At 44.3% G+C, this 26,582-nt stretch overlaps 1 protein-coding gene across 1 annotated transcript; it reads right to left on the bottom strand.

The window, feature by feature from the left end:
• Positions 1–1,052: 1,052 nt before the first annotated feature.
• LOC125436161 (putative DBH-like monooxygenase protein 2) lies at positions 1,053–26,379 on the bottom strand. Its single transcript, XM_048502880.1, has 13 exons — positions 26,041–26,379; positions 23,396–23,542; positions 21,877–22,038; positions 21,045–21,128; positions 18,112–18,279; positions 17,332–17,434; positions 14,225–14,391; positions 12,725–12,816; positions 12,260–12,356; positions 12,120–12,179; positions 10,859–10,989; positions 7,863–7,977; positions 1,053–3,907 (listed from the first exon to the last, which is right to left on the bottom strand). The coding sequence occupies exons 1-13, from the start codon at positions 26,320–26,322 to the stop codon at positions 3,665–3,667; spliced, it is 1,851 nt and encodes a 616-aa protein (XP_048358837.1). The 5' UTR covers positions 26,323–26,379; the 3' UTR covers positions 1,053–3,664.
• Positions 26,380–26,582: the final 203 nt, after the last annotated feature.

Here is a 26,582-nt window from a genome sequence, read left to right as displayed (position 1 = left end):
TCCTCCTTCTCCTCCTCCTGCTGCACAGGGCCTATTGACATGAGTAGGAGCTGTGTAAAACAATCTAAAAACAAAACAACCCCCCCCCCCAAAAAAAAACTAATCCTGGGTGCTAAAGGAAAAGTGTTCCAGGGAATGGAATTTTCCATTCTACTCAACCCTTATTTGTTTACATGACCTTTAAAAAAAATAAATGCAAACGTGTATCTGTTATGAAAATCCGGGAACACTATCCTCCTGTGATTTTCATCTTCACCACACAGCTGCACATTTGGGTACATACTGACCCTGTCTTCTGTCTGGTTTTTTTTTAAAATGTTCTTTTCTTTTGTAATGCAGAGGTGGAGACTGACTTACTATTCTTGTTAATCATTTACTTTATCTGTAGCCCACCTTTCTCACTGAGATTCAAGGCGATTTTAAAGCAATAAAGTGATGCATCTGATAAACAATTTCAGAGGACTAAGATTACAGCAATCTGGAACAGAGCGTAGAGTATGACCCTTTCTGCACAAATCCCTTAAAACATTTCTAAAATATTTCAGTCCTTTCCCTTTACAATGATGTATGTCTGCACTCACCTCCTTCAAACTGCCATTACATGATTTTCCCTTTTTTTAGTTCTGTGTTGTATCGATGCTTCAATGAACAGCCTTGTGCTGCATTCTACACTCCTCATATATTCGATGCTTCGAAGATTCACCCCCCCCCGAGCATTGCTGCATTGCTGCAGCATTGTTTCTGCAGCGACAGCCATGCGAACTCCCCACCTATATCGCTGTTTTTACCATCCTTTTACCGGCTTTTTTGACCTAAGGCGAAAACAGCCTCAGTGTCATTCTTTTTTTTTTTGGGGGGGGGGGGGGATGTAAAAGGCATCTATAATAGTAATCCAAAAAAAATAATCAAAGGTTCAGCTTTTTGACTGTTCTGAAAGATCAGATCGTCAAGGTTTCTGAAAATAGATGAAGGTATTGTGTTCTATATCTGTGTGAATTTCACATTTGCTCCAGCTGCTGCCTAGAAAACCAGTAACCAGATAGTCGTGCACATTTGCATTAGTAACTCACAGATTTTTAATCAATTAAATGCCATCTCTGAGCATTCTGATGTTGAGCCAGACAGTACATAGTTCCATGTACCATCCATAGGAACAGAATAAAGATAGCATTGCTATGGAATGTGTTGTGCATAGAAATAGGGGATTGGAACCCCATGAGCTTGTGAGCTTCTACCTTGCTATTTCAGGCTTCATTTATCTCTTGCTCATCATGATCAATGGGCTTATCATTGTGGTGAATCTCATGGATTGGTCCAAAGGAAGAAGTCTGATGCCAAATGATGAGATCCTCTCCAGCCTCGCTCTCTTTAACCTTCTCTTTGCCACTTTGCTAATCCTGGACTACTATTTGTCGCTCAACTGGGAAGAGTTTTACAGCACATTTTATAACGTGCAAAGAGTCATGTTAACCCTCGATATCATCACAAGCTGCTCCAGCTTTTGGTGCACTGCCTGGCTCAGCGTTTTCTACTGCGTGAAGATTGTCAACTTCAAGCAGGCATTTTTGCTGAGATTGAAATTAAAGTTTCCCGGTCTTGTGCGTTGGCTCCTCCTTGGCTCGACTTCAGTTTCTTTGGGAGCCGCAGTCCTACTTCAGTGGGCTATTACAACTGCAATGCATAAGAAAAAAGCCACAGACCTAACCAATCAAACAACCAGTCTTCCGCCTACCTTTAACTGTACGCACAACTATGGGAATATAGAAACCATAGTTATTCTCATGAGCCCTCATTACCGAGTCCTCATCGTCATGCTCAGCTGCTCCATTCCCTTGATGGTGGTGGTTTGCTCTTTGGTCCTGGTTCTCTACTCGCTTTTCAGGCACACTCAAAAGCTGGGACAAAATTTGCCTCCTTCACAGTTGAAGGCTCATGTCAATGCAGCAAAGACTGTGCTGTCACTGCTGCTGTGTTATGTTGCGCAAGTTATTTCTCAGACATTAGCCCGGTTTGAAATCTACCGGAACTGGTATTATGAATATTTTCTGTGTCTGACAGTTCAGCTGGCTACCTTATTAGCCCAAAACACCATCCTAAGCCGAAGTAATCCAAAACTGAAGCAAACAGCTGTATGGCTTCTTTCCTGCCTGCCAGGCCGACACCGAAAAGAGAACGGCCGAAGACCCACAGAATTGCCAGAAGTACAAGGTGAAGATCAATGTAAAATTTCTGTGACAGTGCGACCGACATCGAAGAAACAGCCCAGCATTTAGTATAAGTTGAACTTTTCTTTTCTGGAATTTTCACTTTTGACATGAACAGCTCTTCATCTACAACAAAACCTGGCACTGATTGGCCAGGATCTGGGGTGTCTCCAAAACAAAACTCAGAGTTGCGTTGGAACTATTTAAAATGTTTTGAAAAACACAGAAGGTGGAGGAATGAATGATATACCTAGTTGTAGCATTTAATAATTAAAAGGTAGTTAAAAGGCAAGACTGATAGTTTGGGTTAAACAGAGTGAAAGAACTGGCCTAAGCAAGTCTACCGGAAAGTAAGTCCCATTTTATACAGGTGTGGTTATTCCCAGGAAAGGATTGTTGGCTGAATCTCCGTTGTGCCGGCTGTGAAGCTGGGAGGGAAGTGAGCTTATTCTGCAGGCAAAGATCACATTGTGACTTAATTAAATTTATCTTTTTTTCATCCTTTGAAAGGTTTCTATGACATGGAATCAAGAGGTGCAGACTCTATTGGCATAATTATTAAAAGGATACACTATTGGTGCTGAGGATTCATTCTGCAAAACAGAGCCATTTCCAGATGCAGAATATCAAGCGCTGGAACAAAATGCTTTGTTTTGAGTGTCAAGGCAATAAGCAAAACCTGACAAGAGGCTGATTTTGCAAATGAGGACGTTTCTAGTCCCGGCATGAACCTGCATGAATCCCATCATGAAAATGCAATCATTATTGTGAAAACCATTTGTGTATTTGAACAATGGCATATGTTTTAGTACATGAGATGACGCACCTGAAAATTTGAGGGTTTGATTTCCATTCACTATCATCAGATCTCTGGTGGTTGTTGTTGTTTTTTTTTAAAAAAAATGTTTATTTGAGTAAATTATATAATCCCCAGTTTTGGACAATAGGCTGCAAATGGCAAGTGGCCAGTATTGGCATGTAATGAAAGTGATGGTAGTTAAATATGGGGAAATAAATGTCTTGCAGAGTGTGCAATTGTGAATTGTAGAGTGTGCAATTGTGAATTGTAGAGTGTGCAATTGTGGATTGTAGAGTGTGCATTAGCTGCTGTACAATGCAATCTTACTCAGAGTAAGTCTCTTAAAAGTCAACTGATTTAGGATTGCAGTGTCAAGACCTGTTTTGTGGGACGTGATCCATTTAATCTGGCATTCTGCATTTTCTGACCAATCCAACTCAGCTGAGATTCTCACAAGGAGACCATGACGCCGCCAGCTTTGCTGCATGCATGCTGGCATCTGCTACACAGGAGGCTGTAAAAAATGTCATTCCAGTTGTAAGCAGCTTTTTAAACATGAACCAGTGTGCATGAGGTAAAGTTAATGTGGGATAAGGCTAATTTGGCGGGATCACAATTCTGTATGCAGGAGGCCCTTGTTGATCTCTGTAGCCTTTAAGATTCAGAGCAGACTCATGGAGAAACTAAGGAGCCAAGTAAAACCCAAATGTATGAGGAAGAGGGCAAGAAATGGCAGTCTGGCTTTGGTGTTGAGGGCATTAGATGTCACAGCTGCCTGGTACATGGCTTGCATCTCTGGCATCTCTGGTTCAGTTGTAGGCTCGTTTTCAAAAATATTTTTGCAGGGCACTGGGTCAGGTTCAATGATATCTCGAATGAAGCCAGTTTCATTGACAGACACCTCCTGAAGAGGAAAAGAAAAATGATAATGATTAATTTGGGTATCAGGCAATTTGGTCCACTGGGTGACGTTTTTTCTGATGAAGTCAGAAATAAGATGGACCCTGTTGGAAAGATGTGAAATTAACTCGCTTTTAAGAAAAAGTGAAAGTAAACGCTGAGTTTATTCCAGGCTATATTTACACAACATCTTTAATTGTCAATGTGGAGTGGGGACTACGCCTCTCAGATGGCTTTTATACTCATTTGGTAGTGTCTGAAAAATACAGGATGGGCAGTCATGTAGCACCAATGGGGTGAGGGTGGGGTGCGACCAGAGGTGGGATCCAGCAGGTTCTCACAGGTTCCCGAGAGTAGGTTACTAATTATTTGTGTGTGCCAAGGGGGGGTTACTAACTGGTGATTTTGCCACGTGATTTTTGCCTTAGTTACGCCCCTCCTCTCAGCAGTAACACGCAGAACTTGAAGCAGTCTAGCAGGAGGTGCAACTGGCGTGCGTGGCAGCCTGCGCCTGCGTGCATTCGTTTCCCGCCCAAGGACCGGCGCAGCAGCTGCGTCCTTGCCACAGCCCCGCCCAGGAATGCCCCGCCCCCAGAATGCCCGGTCACGCCCCATCATGCCCCGCCCAGCCCCATTGGCGCTACGCCACAGTTTGAATCCCACCACCATGGGAACCTGTTAGTAAAATTTTTGGATCCCACCACTGGGTGCGACGCACTGGGCATGTGCCAGTGTGTGGGTGTGGCATGGGCAGGCATGGGCAGGTGATGCAGGGTGTGTGGCAGGGGTGCAGGGTGCATGCGTGCCCTGGGCACAGTTCCCCGTCACTCTGGCCCTGAGGATGGGCACATTGAATAGGAAATAACCATAGCAACTTGAGGAAAAGCTGGTCATGATATGCTTTCTGGGACAAACCTGGAGTTAGGCAAGGGTCAGGTTGCCAACCATAGCTTGGAAAATTCCTGAAGGTTTGGCAGAGTCTTGGATAGCTCAGGCTAGACCAATCTGGTCAGATCTTGAGAGCTAAGTAGAGTTGGCCCTAGCAAGTATGGGGATGGGAGATTTCCAAGGAATACCAGGATTGTCATATGGAGGCAGGCAATGGCAAATCACCTCTGAACTGTCTCTTCTTGAAAACTCCACCAGGGATCGCCATAAGTCATCTGTGACTTGACAGAAGTTTCCACCACCATCAGCAAGGGGAAGGCGCTCAGCAGGGCTGCAATGCTGATTAAACCTATCTATCCTTAATGGTGCAATGCTGGGGGATTATCCTGGATAATCTAAAGTATCCAACAATTATTTATTTTTTTTGGTCTCTTGGGAGTTAATAGCTAAGATTGGGAAGTTCATGATCAAACTACATTCAGAAAGTGATCATTTCACTTTTATTCTGATGTGTGATCTTGGTAACCATCAATTAAAACGCTCAAGGGTTACCCATTTAGATTCTCTAGTGGAACTGAGGAGATAGTGAATCAAATGGAACAGCTGCCTTGACTGCAAATGAACTAACTGGTTTAATTCAGATATGGGTCAAAATTTTTAAAGGGTCAGAATGCAGGAAATGTTATGCTAAACACATATGGGCAGTGGTGGAATTCAACTCAACCGGAACGGGCTACCGCCCCCCGCTCAACTTCCATCAGCGATGGCCCTGCTGCCTCATCTTCGGAAGCAGCAGGGCCACCCCGCTGGAGGTTGAGGAGGAGGCAGCAGCAGTAGCTGGTGGCAAGCCGCGGCCCCAGTGGCAAGCCGCGACCCTGCCTGCTGCTGTGGCCCCACCTCCCTCCTCAATCTCTATTGGTGGTAGCATGGAGATCAAGAGGGGAGGTGGGGCGGCCTCCAGCTGATGCCACCCCTAGCTCAACTTCCATTCAACTTCCATTCCATCTAACTTCCAACCAGGGCCATCACCAATGGAGATTGAGGGGGGAGGCGGGGCCACAGCAGCTGGAGGGGCAGTGGCTTGCCACCGGCAACTGCTGCCCCCGGCTCAACTTCCAGCAGGGTGGTCCTGCTGCCTCTGAAGGCGAGGCAGCAGGGCCACTGCCAATGGATTTTGAGCCAGGGGTGGCTGCGACCCCGCTGGCTGCTGTGCCCCCATCACATGTGGGCCTGGGGGCGGGGCCCACGGGGGCTCAGTGGTTGGATTAGCTACCGGTTCTGCCAAACCGGTGCGAACTGGCTGAATCCCACCACTGCATATGAATAACTTATTCAGATCCTTAAGCCTCTTCTTTCCAGACCCAGCAGTGATGTTTCTCACTGAAGGACCCCTAATAAGCAGTAGTTTGATCATGATTGTTTAGAGGCTAAGGTAGATCTCATGAGCTTCTATAATAACTTTTGATCAGGTTTGATTCCAAAGGCTCAAGCATTAGAAGGCAAAAGACCCTATGAAGCCCTGTTAAGCATTGAGAGTCGCAATCCATGACAAATGGAGAACTCTGACCAGAACAGCGAGGTCTAACAACACAGTGGGATTTTGGAGATTAACACCACTTGACAATAACTTTATGAATAATGCCATGACCAATACAATTTCACCTGAGATCTGGGAGAATTACTTCTTTGCTCTTTACAAAGATCATCATGTCCACTCCTATCCTACTTGGAATCTACCCCACCCTTCCACTGGCCCCCAGTAACCCCAGATGAAGTAAAATTCTTAGTCCATTAGTTAAGGGAGGGAAAGCCCCAGGTAGTGACTTTATTTCACCTGATCACGTCCAATTCAGACTAGTGGGCTCCAATTATAGCAGAACATTTTACATATGTTGATAGCATAGCTTGCATCCCATGAGACTGGGGTTAGTTATTATAATCCCCATTTATTAAAAAAGGTACAAGAGCAGACCCAGCAAATTACAGACCAATTAGCTTGATTAAAGTAGTTAGTAAACCATATATGAAGCATCATAGTCTAAAACTCTCTAATTGTTTGGATCGTGAAAGAATCCTTGGGGAGGAACAGGAAGGCTTCAGACAGGGTCGGTCAGCTATGGACCACTGTTTGATTTCAGAATATCTTGTAGAAAAATATGTCTGCACTATGTCTGCACTTCTAAGGGTTCTCTCTTAGCAGTTTTTGTAGACCTTGAAGCTGCCTTTGATAATGTCTCTCATGGTCGCTTTTGGACCAAAGTTATGGAAACCTCAATTGATAGGTGCCTTCTCTATTTAATTATTAAATTACATGAAAATATCATGTTGCATATAAGATATTCTCATGAGGGGCATCTGACTCCACCTCTTTACAGAAGGGGGTGAGCCAAGGGTGCCTTTTGGCCCCTGTCCTATTTAACTTTTATATAAACTCACTTATCAAAGCTTTCTGGGAGCAAGATGTTCCTGCACCAACACTTGCATGTGGCAAAAAGTTACCTATCCTCATGTTTGCCGACAATGGTGTTATTCTCTCCTTAACTAGAGTTGGGCTCAAGCATGCTTCAAAAGTGCTGGCCCAGAAGTGCCAGGAGGAACCTCTATCCATCAATTTTGAAAGACAAAAATTGTGCATTTGAACAGTAAATTAAAAAAAGGCGATCCTTACTCATTTTCAGTTGCATGGAAGTGGTTACATACCGGCAGTAATAAAGCTATTTATGGCTAAATCCCTTGCCTAGCTCACCTGTGGTGCTCAGTTGGGGATCACTCACAAATTTACAGCATTAGAAAGAGTGCTAGCTCACTTCCTCAGGGCTCTGCTCAATACTCCCAAATGTATGAGGCAACCCTACTGAATGGGTATGCTGTTCACCCTTGTCTCCTAGACAGGATTTCTCTCCTCAGGAAATGCAGGTAGCTGGCCAGTTAGTGGCCAAGGCCAACACCCACCTCCCTACGAGCCTCCTTGAGCTGTTGCAGTGGCTTTTTAAAGAGGCAGGATTCCCAAGCAGACACCTGGAAAGCCAGGGAATCTCCATACCCCTGGACAATACGGGAGTCCCACTTACATCAATTGTTTTAATGATGACAATCTGATCTGCTTCTTTGCATGCCTTCTCCGCTTGTTTGGCAGTGTCGTTGTTCCAGTCTACCAGGTTAATGGCCATCATCCCTTCCATTGAGCTGTGGAGGAGAAATCAAAGAGGAGCTGAATTACCAGGGAAGCAGAGATGGGCACCGGATAAAGCATGAAAGAGGAACACATCTTAAGGTGAAAGTGTGTGTATGTGAGCAGTCAAGTCACAGCAGATTTATCCATTGGTGGAAATGGCTAAACTCACTTATTTGCTTACAGAAAAGAACTTCTCCAAATTCACTGATAATTGGAAACCCCTGACAGACTTTCTGCCTAAGACAGAAAAAATAATAATTGATGATTTGTGATTTAAAGGAATAGAAGAACAAGAACATAAATATAATAGAGAAAAGTGCGAACCTTATTAGTACGGATAATTTTATAATTGTAATTAGAGAGTTAGTTACAAATCTTTAAGTGTGTTTATATTGGGTGTAGAAGAAATCGGGGACCTTCTCTTTCCCATTGTAATTAGGTTTTTAATGTACTTTTTGTGTGCTTTTTTCAAATCTTAATTAAAAATATTCCAAAAACAATGACATGTACAAGTGCATTCTCTGTTCTTGCACCTACCTTATTCCTATAAAATGGCATTTTCCACAGAAATCCCTGAAAGCATTTGCAAAACGTTTTCTACCCCCCCTCCCCCTTTTGTCTGCACTCACTCCCTGAAATGATTACTGGCCACCCTTTTGTAATGGTTCTGTTTTTTTTAAATTTACTGTAGAATCAATGCTATGTTGTTTCAAAGCCTTGGGCCCTTTCCCCACTCACCTTAAGCCCCGCGCTACTCTCCGCAAGTAGCGCGGGGTCCCACTGCACTCCCCACGTCAGGGGTGGCAACAGCGCAGCCGCCCCGACGCTGCCGCTCTTGCGCCCGCTCAGCGCGCGGCATCCCTGGCGCTGGCGAAAACGGCGCCTTTGGATGACCCCGCGCAGAGTGCGGGGTCGTGGGGACGCCCAGATGCGCGCTAGGGATGCTGCGCGCTCAGAGCAGCGCGCAGCGACGGCGGCAGCAGGAGAAGTGGGGGAAGGGCCTAGGACTGCAATTCTCGTAGGTTGTGTACACGAGGCTTCAAAGATTGTTCCCCATCCAATTAAAAAAATGACAAAAATAAGCAGTTGAGCTCACAGAGCAAGCTCAGAAAATGGTGCCAAGGAGGAAGTCTGGGAACTGCACAGCGGCCTAGGAAATGTTTTAAGAGATCTGTACAGCAAGCGAAAACGCTTCTACAAAAGAATCATGAAAGTGAAACTGTTTCCATAAAAGAATTGCTCAAGAAGAGCATTAATGGAAACCATTTTCAGGCTGAAAATAAGATGTTTTGGGTGGTGGTAAACCATGCAGAACTCCACGGAGGAAATGTTTTAGTTCCTGTCTTCAAACTGTTTCTTTTGGTTATGCAAAATGGGCCAGTGTTGTACCTGTTGAGGTCAGGAAGACTCCCATTCGCCTGGCATTCTGCAGACTCTTCTCTGTCTTTCCTTTCAGCTCATGTTTGAACCTTCCTGCAATCTAGCAGGGGTAGGGAACCTTTAACACTCAAAGAGCCATTTGGACCCATTTTCCATGGGAAAAGAAAACACTTGGAGCCGCAAATAATTTTTGACATTTAAAATAAAGATAACACTGTATATATTGGGTTTTTTTACCTTTTACTCCGCTCATTCTGAGAAGCGCATGGATGCGTCCGCCCTGCTGCCTGCAGGGCAGGCAAGGATGGGGCCAGCGGCTCGGCCTCGCTGGCCGCCAGGAAAGCGCCCGCCCCGCTCCAAAGGGGCAGGCGAGAGGGGAAGCCCGCGGCGCAGCCCAGCCGGCCGTGGGCAGTTGGTGTGCCCGCCCTGCTGCCTTCAGGGTGGGCAAGGATGGGGCCAGCGGCTCAGCTCGTGGAGCCGCAGTGCAAGGGCAGAAGAGCCGCATGCGGCTCTCGAGCCGCAGGTTCCCTACCCCTGCTTCAGCGGATGTAGCTCTTCCAGAGGGGGTTGGAGGAAGGCTCTTTGGAAGATGTTGAATCCACCCAATTTCATGTTCACCACAAGCAGACAAAACCTAACCATGGCTCACACTGACCAAAGTTCGAAGGAGAAGCAAGAAGAGGCTGCTTGGCTCCAATAATATTCCAAGTGGAAGATCTCCTTATTTCCAGATTAGATATGGAATAGGAGACGAGAACTAGGAATTGGCAAAGGGAGACTGTAGGCCATCAGACTGCAAAACCTGTATTGATCTGCTAGTTGCAGCAGAGAGTAATTCTTATTTGTGCAAGGGACCGATTGGAATGAGCAGAAGAGATAAAATCCTCAACTGGGGCTATCTGTCTGAGCTTTGGGCAGAGGCGTATTGAGGGGAAATGGCACCCAGGGACAATACCTTCTCCAGGCACCGCCTGCCTTTGGCACATGGAGGTGGGGCTTGGGGGTGCCGAGCCCCATCTCCCTGCAGGCCGGCTCCTGCCATCCCCAGGGCCTGGGGAGGGCAAAAGCCGGCCTGCACAGAGACTGGGGGTATGGGGCTCGATGGCAGTGCGTGGCCCAGGTGGGTGCCGCGGCCACCCGCCGTCAAGTCCTGCCCTGACCTCCCTGCAGGTCTTGTCTTGCATGGCAGGGGGTTGGACTTGATGGCCCTTGTGGTCTCTTCCAACTCTATGATTCTACGATTTACTTCTAGATTTTAACTGGAAGAAACTTGACGTGTCAACAACTACCTTTCCCTCATGCTCTGTCTCCCACAGTCTCCCATGGGTTCCAGACATTTGAAGGAAACTGGGGCTGGTGTGGATATTTGGGAAGAACGTGATTTCACCTTTCCGGCAAGCCAGTGCAGATCTTCCTCAAACTATTTCCATTACATTTTAGAATGATTGTCTCGGTCTGCACATTCCAAAACACACCACTCGTGCACTTTGGGCCCAATTTAAGAACACTCACTCTGTTGCTGATTGGCCAAGTTCCTGGGCAACATATTGAATGTCTGGATATCCCAAGCAGCTGGAGATGTTGTTACGAGGGTAATAGAAGAGGAATATCAGACACATTTCATTCAGGGTACTTGGCCCGCCCTGGAGAAAAGGGAGGAAAAAATGGCCAAGTTAGCTAAGATGCAGGAATAGAGCATTTGCTGCTAACCACCATGTTCATCACTATGAACAGTGGTGGGATTCAGCCGGTTGGCCCCAGTTCGGGCGAACTGGTTGGAGCCCAGGGCGGGGAGGAGAGCCAAGCTGGGCAGTGCTGAGGTGTGTGTGTGTGGAGCAGAGGGCTCAGCTTTCCTCCCTGCCCTGAAATCCTGGGGCGGGGAAAAGACTTGCTGAGCTGGGAAACGCTGGGGGGCAGGGGTGGAGCTCCAGGGAAAACTGCAAGCACACAGCCCTTAGTGCAACAAACAGCAGTTCCCAGTGGCAATTTCAGTTCAGAAATCACTATAAAGAAAGAGGGCTTAAAGCCCCTCTCCCTACATGTCATGGTCCTGATCCCTGGAATTGAGTTCCCATTGATGAACTTTCAGGGCAATCTGATTGAAAATCCTTGTAGTGAATCGGGGCACGATATGAAGACAGTGGTCTCCAAGATGGTTCCAATAAATACCATTGCGCCCACTGGTGTGTTTCCTGGTGCCCACTTTCTCTTTCCCAGAGCATCTCTGCTACAAAGCAAAGAGCCGTTCCTCCTTCACAATGGAGTATGAGGTGCTCTGGAAGAATGCAGGAGCAAGTATTAACTTTGAATCTGTAGGTGGCACCCATTTAGAAACATCTGCCCCCATGGTGGAATCTCTTCATGTTTTTTATAATTGGTTTCCTCATGGTGGCCATTTTGTAGTGATGACCACTACCTGTTTTCTAAATGTCAAAAGTACTCCCAGGTTCAGCAAGATTGGGGACCCTTGGCATGCAGTTATTCTTTTAGAGCATATCCTCAGAGGTTCATGCAGGTTGTGTCTTAGTAGTGGCAAGACAAAGAATCGAATGCCGCCAATTCTTCCCGCCATTTCTGCCCTAAACACATTTTCATGCCACTCCTTGCCCTGAATGCTTGGCTTCTCCTCCCCTTTCTCTTGTTCGTGTTAATGGAATATGGCAGTTGTGGTAGACTACAAGCAAACTATTCGTGGATGAGGGGAATCACCATGCTTGATTTACTCACTGTCCCTTGTCACCTTTTTATATGATTAGACAATTGTAAGACTTACAAATGTCAGATCTGTTCGATCAAGTGTTTGGTAGCGACATTCCACCAAGAACTCATCGCCCTGTAAACAAAGCAAGCCACAAGTGAGATTGGAGGGAACAGAAGGCAACTTCAACAAAAGGACATCACAAAGCCACATACCGCTTTGATAGTGACAACTTCCTTCACTCCTCTTGTCTCCTGGAGATTGAAATCATACTTATTGTCTGCACAGACGATTCGCAACTGCTTGCCATCCCTGGGGGTAGAGACAAAGCAATGGGATTGAGGATAGTGTTGCTAACCTCCAGGTGGCGGCTGGAGATCTGCTATTACAAATGATCTCCAGGTGACAGAGATCAGTTCACCGGGAAAAATGGTTGCTTGCAAGATAATGTGACATTATACCCCACTGAAGTCCCTCCCAACAGCTGGCCCTTTCTGTACTTGGGGAGAGCAGCTGCAGGGGAAGGGGTCACAAGGACAGTCCCCGTGCCTGACAGGGAGGCCATGAGTGGGGCTGGGCAAGGGGAGGACTGGACACCCCCCGAAAAACTCAGTTCTTGCCCAGGACGCCATTTTTTGTCGATACGCCACTGGCTCTCCCTATGCTTCTGCCTTTCTTACCGGTACTGGACTCCTCTCACCCCTGTTCCAGCCAAGTGAGTGTGAAGCAAGTAGCCAAAGACATGCATATCAGGCACTGGGGTCCCATTCAGCTACAGTCCAAAAGAGAGAATCAAGGTTTTTGTCAAGAGAAATTTGGAAGTGTTTAGAGGCAGGGATTGTCATCCATACATAAAAGAGCCTTTTCCACACAAGCCACTTAAAATGCTTCCAGAAAGTTTCCAGTTCCCTTTCCCCATTACCACAACATTTGTCTGCACTCCTGCACAGATCTGCAGAAGGGCCATTCAATTAAAAAAAGGACGTTAAAGGTACAACAGAGGAATTGGTTCTCAGTGCAAGAATGGAGGTTAAGAACTTAGCCCGAAATCCTGTATAAAATGAGTAGAAGAATAAAATATGTCATACTGTTTCAATTATTCCTGAATATCAAGGGCAGAGGGTAGCTAGTTTCCTACAGGGTACTATAAACCTACGTGTTGTCAGGGACAGGTGTTAATTTTAGGTATTGTAAAATATGTAAGTATTTACCTAATTTTGTTTTCTGTTCTATTTTACATTACTTTTTTAATGTTAATCAACTGTGTCTCTTTTTCGTTATTATAATGGATTATATTTTTTATGCCAATAAAGGTGTATGTATGTATATTTTTGTCTGTCCTCACCTGCTCAAAACATTTCAAGGCTGCTGCGAGAGTTAAAAAATATTTTTGCTTATTTATTGAAACAATGCTTCATTGATTCATTGCTTCGATGCTCTGCAGCTCCATTGTTGCTTCGCTGATTCAACCAAAGCAGCAACTCCCCCCCCCCCGAGGAAAAAAGAGGGGATTGGGAAAGGACTGAGGTGAACGGATGCAAAAAATGGTGTGTGTGTGTGGGGGGGGGGGGGAAGTTGGGTGACAATACTTTTTGGTGGGAAAGATAAAACATTTTAAATATGACCACACTGTGAAAGAAACCAGGTTGGAAATATTTCAGCAAAAAAAAATGGGGTAAAGGTGTTTTCAAAAAAGAGAGTCCTCTGTCAGGATCTGGGGGTTCAAGAGGCACCTGGACTTCTTGCTTTATTTTTTGTGTTATTAGATGCTTACAGACTACATAAAACTATGATGTGAATTACATTTTGGAATGGCACAATTTTTTTTGGTAACTGCTCATCCCCTCTCCAGACCTGAACATATTGGCGGGATCCACCCATCCTCCTCTTTCAGTCTAAGGAGCTTTCCTCTGGCTCAGGTGGCTCTGCTTCCTAAGGAAATACCTCATATGTTGGAGGATGGCTTCCTAGATTGAAGAATTCGACCCTGAACCAAAAGGAAAGGTGGAGTATAAATATTTAAATAAATAAATAAACTTAGCTCAGCGGAGTGATAGGATAGGGGTAGGATCCATCCCATGGTGTCTGGTTGTGTGTTAAAAGTCTCCTGGAGAACAAGATTAGTGAACAACTGAGAAAGCACACCTGAACAGTAAGCTATTCACCATCCTAAAGCTTACCTCCTCAAACCGACTGGTATTGCAGAATCCATAGGAGTTGAAACTCTCTACCCCTGGGGGGAGGAAATGGATGGGAAAGGTAAAGATCCCAGTATGTAGCACCCCCATGTCATACGGCCGCAGTTCTGGGGTGTAGTAGACTCTTATCCCTGAGTTGTCAATTAGGTCTATGAAAGGAAAAACAGAAGGTAAATGACTGATTTAAATGCACGATTCTATGCGATTCACGGGGCTGCCAGGATGAGGGGAGGGAGCAGGGGGACAAGATTCAGAAATCTCTGCAAATGCAGAAATCTCTGCAACCATGGAGTTGGGCCTATCATGTAACTTTTCCAATGATGTTTTCCCTGATGACAGAGCTACTCAGCTGGAGAAGTTAGCCCTGGGAACATTGGTTGTGTTAAAGACTAGACACTGCCTAATCAATACTATAACGTACACATAATTCTCCATACTTCTGAGTATATGTAGCACCACTCACATCTTATCTGGTTGGTCCCTCAGTTCCTGAGGAAAGCCAACAGATGATGGCCATCACTTTTTTCTCTCTCTCCTGCCTGACTACCTCCATGGCTCCAGCTCTACTCCTCTCCACCCTAATCTCTTCACACATGAAACTGATATAAATGAAATCGTCAAGCCCAGTAGTGAGTAAGGGCAAAAATCTCCAATTCTTAGGCCATGGTCTGGAGCTCAGTGAACAGGGCTGGGCTTTAAAGAAGCAAGGTTAACTGGGGTTTTTAGTGGACAAGTGTAGAAGCGGACGTTTGAAAGGGAGGCCCAGAAATCTGTTTTGCAGAATTTATGACACCTAAATATGTCAGGAGTGCTTTGATTGTGTGTTGCTGCATGGCAGGGGGTTGGCCCTTATGGTCTCTTCCAACTCTATGATTCTATGATTCTATTTTATGATCCTGTTGGTCCATCAAGGTCTTTATTGTCTACTCACTGACAATGGTTTAAATAGAGGAGTTCTCACATCACCCACCACCTAACACCTGGTCCTTTTAGATGGAGACATTTCGGGTTTCTATTACACTTTTGGGAACAATTTGTGACTGAATAAATTAAATTGAAATAATAAGTTAGGGTTAGAGTTAAGGCAACGGCAGGGGCTCATGCTTGCCTTAGTGTTACGTTGAGTTCGAGGGTGCAATCCGAGAATATGACTATTGTCAGTTTTAGGTTTTGGGTTTTTGTTACAATTTTGGGAACAATTTATGACTGAATAAATTAAATAAAAATGAAAAGTTAGGGTTGTGGTTCAAGCAAGGGCAAGTGTTAAGGCAAAATCCTGAAACCAGATTTTGACTATTGCCCTGTTCATGGTCTGCGCTCTGGAACTCAACGAAACACTAAGGCAAGCCTGAGCACCTGCCTTTGCCTTAACCCTCACTTTAATTTATTATTTTTATTTAATTTATTTAATTTATTTATTTTTTATTTATTAATTAGATTTTTATACCGCCCTATCCCCGAGGGGCTCCGGGCGGTGTACAACAATAAACATAATATAACATAAAATGGCTAAATCTTTAAAAGCAGCGATAAAACAGTAAAAGCTAAATCTCATAAATACAGTATAAAAATACTAGCATAAATATAAATGGTGTCCAGCAGCTCCATATTCAAAATCCTCATATTCAAAATTCAGTCAAAATTGTTACCAAAATTGTAACAAAAACCCGAAACCTAATACTGACCATAACCCTATTCTTGGACTGCGTCATAGAACTCAACGTAACAGTAAGAGAAGCCCGAGCCCCTGCTCTTGCCTGAACCCTAACCCTAACTTATTATTTTTATTTAATGTATTCAGTCATAAATTGTTCCCAAGATTGTAACAAAAATATATTAAATAAAAATAATAAGTTAGGATTAGGGTTAAAGGAAGTGTAGGGGCTCAAGCTTGCCTTAGTGTTCCGTTGTGTTCTAGGGTACAGTCCGAAAATAGGGCTATGGATGCTTCTTCAAGACAAAATAAAGGTAGCCTGATCTCTCAGTTAAACCCTGGGACATCCAAACAGGAAGTGAACTGTGCAATTCCAAAAACAGTTTACTAGAATTAAGCCCTATTGAATAGACTTGAGTAGAATTCATTGTAGACTTCTTCAGATTTGCTTTGTGTGAAACTGACCATAGAAAAGTCATGGAGACAAAGAACAAAAGGAGCAACAGAGTAAGAAGGCTGATAGTAAATTAGGAACATTCTAGCTCATGGGACCCGGGTGTGAGAGGCAGCTGAGCAAAGGGAGACACCTGAAGAAATAGTTTAAAGATGAGGTGTTTTGTTTGGAGGAAAACAGATACACACGAGAAATCTGCAATCCATATTGGTGATATCTTTTTCATGATTAAAATTAGCTAGAATGTACTATCATGGCATAATTTTACACAACTTTAGACAACATGGAGTATAAACAACTTGTTTACGATGGTCATAGTTATGCTATGGAGGCAAAAATTATCTCGTAGTGTTTCCTCATTTGCTGTCTCCACAATGAACCCAATGAATTGCTGGTTATGCTTCTTGGTAGGAGATGGAAGATCTTCAGAATCACTGGGTGTGGGGGTGGATGGGGCAGGCTGGTGCCAGCTCTTAATTGCTGGTATTCCTGATTGGCACTGAACACCATGGACAGGGAAGGAGTGGAGACCCTCCCACCCACCTGTCGCTGATTGCCTTTCACTGTGAGCCGCTTGCTCTCTTGGGGTTGAATCCAACTAGCTCAGGGGTAGGGAACCTGCAGCTCTCCAGATGTTCAGGAACTACAATTCCCATCAGCCCCTACCAGCATGGCCCCTGGGGGTCGGAGGGCAGCGTGGGTGGGGCTTCGGAGGCCAGCAGGCCGATGACGGGGACAAGGTGAGTGGGAAAGGGAAGGGGGCAGAGGCGGCTCCATGCGGAGCTGCCTGTCGTCCGCCGGCCTCTCCTGAGGCCGCCCGCACACTTGCGTGCGAACAGCCTCCACCCCCCGCAGGCAGAATTCTTGCCGGCGTGGGAGCGCCTGGGGGGCCGTGCGGAAACGGCCCAAGAAAAATGAGAGCCAGGGGGGGTCTTGACTAACTGACTTTTCTCATCAGATTCTTACGTGCTATTTACTCACCTGGAATAAAATCAAAATTGCTGTAGTGGATTTCTAACCGGACCCACTGGGGATCCTGTGGTGTACCTATGGAGATTCCAGTTTCATCTGGGAACATATAGGACTAATTGGGCAGGGGGAAGGGAGGAGGGGAGAGAAGAAGAGAAAAAAATTACTTGTCAGGTATGGCATTTGGTTGTTTGGATTCACAGTCAGGTGTCTTTATAGAGGCTAATCTAGACTGTAACTGCCAGAAGGCAGTCTTTTGCAGTGATGGGGAGGGCCATGGCTCAGTAGCAGAGCATTTGCTTAGCATTCATAAGGTCCTGGGTTCAACCCCTTGCATCTCCTAATGAGGTGTGTAGTAAGTCCCTTGACAGCTGCTGCCAGTCAGAGTATGCGAGGCTGCATATGAAAGACCATTGGTCACACTCAGTATACAGCAGTTTTACATGTTTGTGTGATGCTGCTATTGTGCGGCAAAGGAATGCACGGTGGCCTTGTAGATTGGCCATAGACCAGTCTATAACTGTAATAAAGATTGATTGATTGGGACCTGGAAAAGGCTCAGCACATAAGCAAAGACTAAATAATTGCATACAAGGACAATTTAAAATGTATCAAGCTTCTTCAGTATTATTCTAAGAAAACGAAGAAACAAATTCCTCCACACTGGCATCTGTGAGATCAATGGTTGGAACTTGGTCAAGCTGCCTGAGATAACCCTTCAAGTTCTGTTTGGTCAAGTTTGGTTGCAGGCAAGGAATGATTTGCTGGGTCAAGGAAATTCCACATACTTACCCCTCCTCCTACAGCCCAGCCCACGAGGACTTGGGAGCAGAGGGCAAAAGCGGGATCCCCTCCATAGCAATCGCTCACCCCAGTGGGCAGAACACTCGCATTGCCGCAGGCATAAACCAGAATGTGATGCACAATGGTTTCATTCCGTGGTGTGATCACAGCCTCAAACTATAGACAAAAAAAGAAAAAAAGGTTGCTTGGGTTCTCCCCTATATCCTTCGTTGTCAGAAGCAGCAGTCTTCAGATAATGTGTGGCATCTGTTTGACATGAGTCTGTTTTTGATGTCACTGGTGATTCACGGAGGCAATGGTATCTTTGCTAAAATAGCCACAACCTCTAAAGGCCAGAAAGATTGAGGGAGGACAGCAGTCAGAAGGGAGGGGACAGCAGTGCTCTCTCCTCCTTTTCCCTCATAGTCACAGTCTGATGTACAGGTACATGGAAGTAAGCCTCACTGAGCTCAAAGGAGTAAGTAAGCACAGGCTTTACCTAGCTCTCTTCCCAATCTTCTCCACACAATGGTACTTATGCTGAGTCTTTACTGCCCAAGTTTGCTGTAGATTATTTAGGTATCACATATACACGCCTCTGAATGGGGGTGCCCTTAAATACCTGCCCACTGCCCAGTGCCTAATGGTCAGTATAGCTCTTTTCTCTCTCTCTCAGAACAGACATTTAGTAGCATGGAGAGGTGTTTGAGAGGGTGTATTATACTTTAAGTTTTCCCACATTTATCATTTTATCAAACTGTCTAAATATTCTTTAGCTGCACATGAAGGGCATTTTTCAGTGAGGAAGAAGTAGCTCTGAAGGGACACCAAAATAACCTGGGGGTTTTTTTCTGTCAAGAAATAAACTGGCACCAGAGGCTTGAAATGTTGAACCATGAAATTAAAAGATTTTATTTACAGGAACCAAGTGAAAGAGCTTTACTGGAAAAGGATTAAATGGATATATATCTATATAAGAAGCTGGTTTCTGAGAGGTTACTATTTACAAATTGTTTCAGTAACTTTTTCCCAGTTGATACAGGTTTCATACAGGTCGCTAAGTTACAGTCCTATGTTGTTGCAGTCACTTCAATTCTAGACAAAAACAAATTAGATAGTCCCATATAGGTGTTACAGTGTTCTGTTTGACTTTCTAGAACTTTGTTTTAAAACTTTAGTTTCCCCCCTAAGGTAAGTATTACTCACACACTTCCTTAAACACTAACACTAAGACAGTCTTTCCACTACAGTGTCTCTCACACAATGCTTCTCATAGAAGGATGGCTGCTTTCTCTCAAGAAGCTCCAATCCTCTTTCCATATAACTCTCCTGCTCTCAGGAGCTTCCCTGCTCCACATCTAAGTAGGGCTCTCCTCATATAAAACTATCAAGCTACCCATGTGATTTATCAGTGTTATTGTGTTATGGTTATCTCCAGGACTTTGGCACCAATTTCCTAGCTTAAATCTTTCCTTTCTGGCTCTTAGAGTAGGACAGCTCACTTTGAACTGGCCCTCAGTTTCCATAGAACGGAGCTACCAAAGAACAACCATTTACTCTGACTCTCAATTCAGTTCTCTCTCCAAAACTCCCTGTTCTCTGGCTATAGAACACTGGGGAGTTCTCTTAGTCAATCAAGTGGAGTTGCAGATTAACCCTTTGGGCTCTAAACATTCTACTGCTCGAATGTGCCCAAGTGTCTGTATATGTTACATTAGGCATGCTGTTTAATGTCTTGTGAATCATTTTCTTTTTGAAGGTGACGGTTTCCTTATAGGAATTAAATCAGGAACACTATACTATTGGCTACAAACAAATAATTATATCCTTGTAAAATATATGCTAAACATGTGAAAAATGTTTAATACAAAGTGCAGCAAACAATCAAGCAAGAATAAAAACACATTCAAGAATCCAAGCAGTGTAACAACATCTTGTAAAGATTTCAACAAGCCGGTGTATGGATTTCACAAGAGTTCACATCCAATTAGGAAAAATATTCCACAATAAGACAGATTTTATATATTGTATGATTTAACATTTTCATCTTGCAAAGATTGATCCTGGCAGTTAATTTGGGCAAGACAGCATTTCAACTCTTTTGACTGAGGATGTAGGAGCTTCTGCTGTATGAAACAGGGAATTATTATTCAAAAATCTATCTAGTTTTGGGATTTTTTTCTTAATTGTATATGAACTCTTGTGGAATCCATATGCTGGTTTGCTGAAGTCTTTAGAGGACTTCGTTACACTGCTTGGGTTCTCAAATGTGTTGTTGTTATTGTTTGGTTGTTTGCTGCACTTTGTATTACATTTTTGCACATGCTTATCATATATTCTGCAAGGATATAATTATTTCTTTGGAGTCAATTGTTTTGATTTTTGGTTTCCTTACAGGAGTATAACATGATGGCTAGGGTTGTTAGGCAGATTTCTGGGAGGGGAGGTATTTCAATGACAAGAGAGTCTACATGTTGCTGGTGATGTGATACCATTTCTGGTGCATGCTGGAATTGATGTTACTGCATTGCCAGTAGTGTTGCTGAGCTGCCAGGCTAGGCCTCCCTTGCTGTTGGTAACCCGGCCTGCCAATCAGCTGATCAGCAGCAGGGTTGGGGCTTGAGGGCAGGGGATTTCCCCCAGAGAGACCTGGCAGCCCTTCCAGCAGCAACCCTCTTCCTTCACTGCAGCTCCTTCAGTAAGTGACTGAATTTTTTTTCAACATAGCATTACCTCCAGGGAAATCACTCAAGAATCACCAGGAACACTATGGCGATTCCTAGGGTGACATGATGCCATATTTGGTTTTCTCCAAAGGTGACATCACATTGCATGTAATGTTGGTTCTAGTTAAGCAAACTTTGCAGAATTATTTGACTGCTTGTTGTATCCATGCAGTCTTGAGAGGCTCCCAGTTTCCCTCTCATTGTGAAGCAACTTACCTTGTAGATGTGATGTTTTGTCTTGACTCTGGGCAGTGGGAGGAAAGTGCAGGCATATGTGGTGTCATCCTCTGGAATGGGGAACTACAAATCAAAGGCAAAGCACATACTAAAGACTGTGGAGTTGGCAACTGATAGATGTAAATGGAGAAAGCGTGGGCTGTGCATGTGCTCTGCCTTGGAACACTGGTACGATGAAGGGTAGAGCACCCTGGAAAGCCCTCAGTTTGCTGAATGGCCATTAAGCAAGGGCATAATAGGGAAGGAAGAGTGAAGAGGAAATACAGCTATTATTAGGCCACTGTGGTGAAACCACATTTCACCAGGTATCTGAGTAAAAGCTTATAACTTTGCGAGAGGAAAGTTGAGTGGGAATATTCAGAGGCTAAACCAAGGGCCAAAGTAGATGTATATTTTACCATGAGTTGGGTCAGGGTTTACCTGACCTGACTCATATTCTCACTGCCAGACAGCAGCTGCTGGGAACAAAATTCCAGACCAGTACAGGGTCCCAATAAGGGGTTGGGTTTTTTTTGGTGATTTGGGTTTACCTAATCACCACCTCTAGTCACACACTCTGAACCTGACCTGCCTAACAAGGTTGGTGTTAGGAGAAAATGGAAAAGGGGAGAATGTGATAAGGCACTTAGGATTCCCATAAGAGTGAAGTGGGATTTAAATGAAGTTAAATAAAAAAAAGTGACAGAACCAAAAGAACCAAAACAAGATATTAAAATGAATAAATTCAACTCAAAGCCAAGCAAAATTTCTTTGCACATTTCCTGTTGACAGGAATACCTTCCAATTATGTTGGTGGTGGTTCAGTACTTACATCATCTAGCTTGAGGTCATATGCATAGTAGACACTGGGTGCTTTTAAGTCAGAAAAGTCTAAATATGACATGAGGTACAGAGATTTTTTGATCAGCTTTCCTTTGAAGAAATCAATCGTGTCATCTGGACCAAAACCAGAAATTATTCGTAGCGTATCGCTCTGCAGAGGGACATGGTAAACAGAAAATATTAGCACAGGCAGGTAAACTGGCAACTCAAAAGAAGGCTATGGCCCATTACCCTTACTCAGGGCTGTTCTCTGTGTACTGAGCTTGCAGAGGGCTCTCCTCACATTTATCTGTTTACATATGAGGAGGCAACCCAGTGCCTGCTGTGCAGCTGCTTGCTGAAGCTTCAAAGGGGCTCTAGTTACTCCAATTCTCTAAACTCCTCCCACCAACAGTTTTAGAGGCACAGATCTCATCACAAGCAGGAGTCTCAACACTAAAGCTGATATTCTTCCCCTCTCTTCCGCTCCACGCTCTCCCCCTCTCTTTCTCTCTCTCACTGCTGCCAGGGAGAGGCTTGTTTTTTAATCGGTGAGGGCAGAAGCAGAATGGGGTAGGTAAGGTGGAGCTAGAAATAGACCCTGCTTCTTGCCTTTCTTTCTCTGTTTATTTCCTTTGCAAAAGCCAACTATATCAATGTATCGATACAAGCCTTTGGCCACTGCTTCCAAGTGTATTTCTTCCTGTTCCCAAGCAGTCCCAGCAGCCAGGCTCTTCCTTTCTCTTTAAGTTGGCACCTTTTCTCACCTGGCTGCCATTGTCACACAACAGGCATGCTGGGCCAGCTCTGTGTGCAGATGTGGGTCAGTGGTTGAGGTGCCTGATTCTAACTCCCCTCCTCTCCTCCTCCTGGCCTTTGGCATTTAGAGAAGTCAAAGCAGTGCAAGGGAGTGGGGAGGTCAGATTAGGTGAGCAGGCTGACTGTGGGCAGTTGGAAGAGGTGCTCACTAGCAAATGTGCCCACTCTGGCTGCAAAGCAAAAGTTAAATTTGTGCCAGAAGTGGTCTCACTTGCCATGGGGAGAATAAAAACTGAAAGTGGGGCTGGAGGAAATACGTACATACAAGAAAACTTGTGGTGATGCACATTTGCCCCCATCGCACAGCAAATGCCTTGTGCGTAATCGGCCTAAATGATTGGTCAACCAGCTGAATCATTTAGTCAAATATAGAGGAAGCATGTGTATTAATTCTCTGTCCCATGGTGTTCATTAAAAAATAAGCATGCATGATTACATATCGAGTAGCTCCAACTGCTATGTCACAGTGGTGCCCCAAAGTAGAAAACAAGCTCGTGATTAGGCAAAAGGCATCTGCCAGGTGATGAGGGCAAATGTCTGTCACAGCAAGATTTCTTGTACAGACGAATTTCCTCAAGCCCTGCTTTCACTTGCTAGTCTCCCTGTGGCAAGTAAGATTACTTGTAGCACAAATTTAATTTTGCTTCGCTGCCAGAGTGGGGAGACTTTTTTGACAGTAACTTTTTTTTAACGTCTTTACATTGTTTTACCGTGATGGGTTGGTCATGAACATCGCATGTCTGGAAATAGCGCTGGAATGTCAAAGTGGTGGAAGTCTTGTCTTCGGTCATTGACAACAATTCATAGTCTTGGCTTTCATCCTCGATGACAATCTCCTCATCCACAATATGCCAGTCCTAAGGAAGATACCAAGAAGCTACTCAAAAAAGCCAGAAGGCAAACATTGGATAAAATGAGGCTTGTAGAGCAAGGGAGATTTGAGTTCATATCTCAGCAATAAAGTTCCCTTCATGGGCTGGTCATTCATGCTTGATCTTTGCTGTGTCTTTACTGAGTAGCCTTTGCTGAGCAGCCTTTAGAATAAATCATTCTGGAGTTGGCAGTTCTTGGGAGGGGTGGGATTGTCCCAGGGCCTTCCCACCTGCCAAGTAGTAGGGTCTAATTGATTCAAGACTGAGGGGAGCGGAAGGGGAAGGGAAGACAGAGCCAGCAGCAGAGACAAAGGCTATGTAAAACATCACCTGTTTTATCCTCTCACTTCCCTGGAGATTTGAACACATATGGATGACTTTGTGTGACTAGAGGGGATTCTTTGATCTTGATGGAAATAAGCCAAGTTTATTTATTTACAATATTTATGCCCCACATTTCTGTCCAATCTGTCAGGGCTGCAATTCCCAGCAATCACCAGCTCCCACCTTTTTGCATTAGAGTGGGAAACCAAGCTGGGGAGCTATGTCAGACCGAAACTATGTAGCTCCATCAGAACCAATGGGAGACCAGGGACTGGAGCAGAAGGGAAAAGCTGATTGGTTACTGTCTGTTTTGAAAATAGAATAAATACTGGAACTGAGGACAAGAATCCTCAGTTCCAGCACCTTGTAGTTAGGGCGACCCAAGTCAATAAAGTTCTTATTTTAACATTGACTTGTCTGAGTGGTGTCCAGCCACCAAGGCAGCAGTTAAAATAGCATAATAAACAAACATCATAAAACCAATTAAAAAACACAGCTAACAATATATATATAAAAGAAATTAAGGTAGGAAGGAGGGAACAACAAACCACTGATGGAACACCAAGCCAAACAAAAGAGTCTTCACCCACTGACAGAAAGTGATAGTAGAGGACAGATGCCTATCCCCAGGGAGGGATTCCATAATTGGTGCCACAACCAAGAAGCTCCTCTTGGGCCATCCAGGTCATGGCAGGAACATTATACAGAGACATCATGAACCTCTTCCATTCCCTCACAACAAACTGTGTTGTTATTTGTAGAAACAAAAATGAGAATTTTAATAGCCAAATGAAGCTTTCATTCAGAGATCAGCAGGCATGACTCCTTTGGATGGTTTATGTATGTACAACATTTAACTGCAACATCCCTGGACCAAAGTCAACCAGCAGGCTTCGTGGGTAGGCACGGGGAAACAAATCCAGTTCATCAGATCAGAGTCTGCTTCTTATGTGGAAGTGTGGGGAATTAAACTGAGTTCTTTGGATTAGAGTCCACCATTCTTAACAACTGCGCCATGCATGCCCATTCTCACTGGTTTAGGCTGGTTTAGGACAAACCTGGGTACTGACATGGACTTTCTACTAATGGAACCATGCCTTGGCCAGCAAGGTGAAGTCAGGCATCTTCTTGACTGCGCTCTTCCTTGCTGGCCTTATCAGGTCTCAGGTGCCACTGTGCTATTCTTGACCAGTCCCATGCGAGAATTTGCACATGTGGCCCACCAGGATTCTCCCAAGTGATCTAACCAGCCAATCCACCTCTGGACAAAAACCTAATTTCCATTTCTCTTCTCCACTTGGGATTGCTGGGTCAGGACCCAGTAAGTGCTGTAGCCACAGCTGTTATCACTGAGCATTGCCAAGTGATCTGAGCATGCCTAGAAAGCAACCGTTGCCAAATCCATCTGAGATTTACTCCAACACAAAAGAAAGGCAGGTTAAAAGTGACTTCACTAAATGTGTTGGTTACAGCAGTGCCAGCAACCTGTTACATTTAACGTGTGAAGATGTGAATGCTGAAGCCCCAAGGTGTTAAGATGATAAAAAAATGTCATGTCACACATGTTAGGGGGTGTACATGATTGAGAAAGGACAAACAGTGGGGTTGAAAGGGAAACAGATAAACATTTATTCACATGATGAAAGAAGATAATATTCCAACTCAACTTTTACTATGTGAGATTTTTTTTGACATTCATAACAGTAACCATTCATTAGTGGACTTGTAAAATACTGATGTTAGATTCTTTGAATTTATTATAACCTTGTTCAACATCATTGCTAAGTGAATCATATTGCATATGGATTTTATGATTTTTATTAGATTAGTATGATAAGTATCATTTTAAGGTTATTATGATATCACGTTTTATTGTTAATAGTAATTGTTCATTGATTTTTAGATATTATATATACAATTTAATTTTTCTTTCTTGGTCTTTAGAGCTAATTGTAACTGCTCTTTTGACTTTATTTTCATTCTTCGGTTCTTTTTATTTATGTCCATAAAAATAACAAAATTAAAAAGAGAAGGGATTGACAGTGGAAGTGCTGGTCACAGTATATCTGGGCAGAGAAATTTTGTAACTGCAACTGGAGATTGAAAGATTCCTTATTCCTGCCCAACCATGTGAAAAGTGAAGCCTGTTTGAGACTTACCGAGAAATACATGTTACCATCGGGAAGGACTCCACCAATCACAACGTCTCCCCCAGGCAGTTCTCCGTGAGGGGTGAAACCAAATGCCACCCAGCCAGTTGACTGGACATGAAGCTCAAAGGTCATCATCTCATTTGAATCATGGTCCCATCGCAGGTGGATCTGTTGCATGGGGTCGAGATACGCAGAGAAACGCAATGGACGAGATGCGGAATGGCTAGAACAAAGGCACAAGGTAGACAGGAGGAAGAAAAGGCTTTTCATACATGGGTGGTTCACCATCCTAACTGATAGAGCTCCTTTTCTCTCTCACTCTGTCTCTCTTTCTTTGATGTGAGTTTCCCCCCCAAATCGAGATCCCTAGTGCTGGGGAGATCCGGTTTATATGAAATATCAACAAGGCTGGGACCTCTGCCAGAAAGGAGGAGCCATGCATTGGGTTCTGCCTATCAGATTAAAAGGCTGGGATAATAGTGTCCCTTTACATAATCCAGTGGCTTCCTTCTCAAATATGGGGAGAGATGGCACCCAGCTTCTGTGTT

The sequence above is a fragment of the Sphaerodactylus townsendi genome, linkage group LG07 (genome assembly GCF_021028975.2).
Source record: "Sphaerodactylus townsendi isolate TG3544 linkage group LG07, MPM_Stown_v2.3, whole genome shotgun sequence".
Lineage (NCBI taxonomy): Eukaryota > Metazoa > Chordata > Lepidosauria > Squamata > Sphaerodactylidae > Sphaerodactylus > Sphaerodactylus townsendi.
The sequence above is the reverse complement of the archived record's forward strand: the minus strand, read 5'-3'. Positions and strand labels throughout refer to the sequence as shown.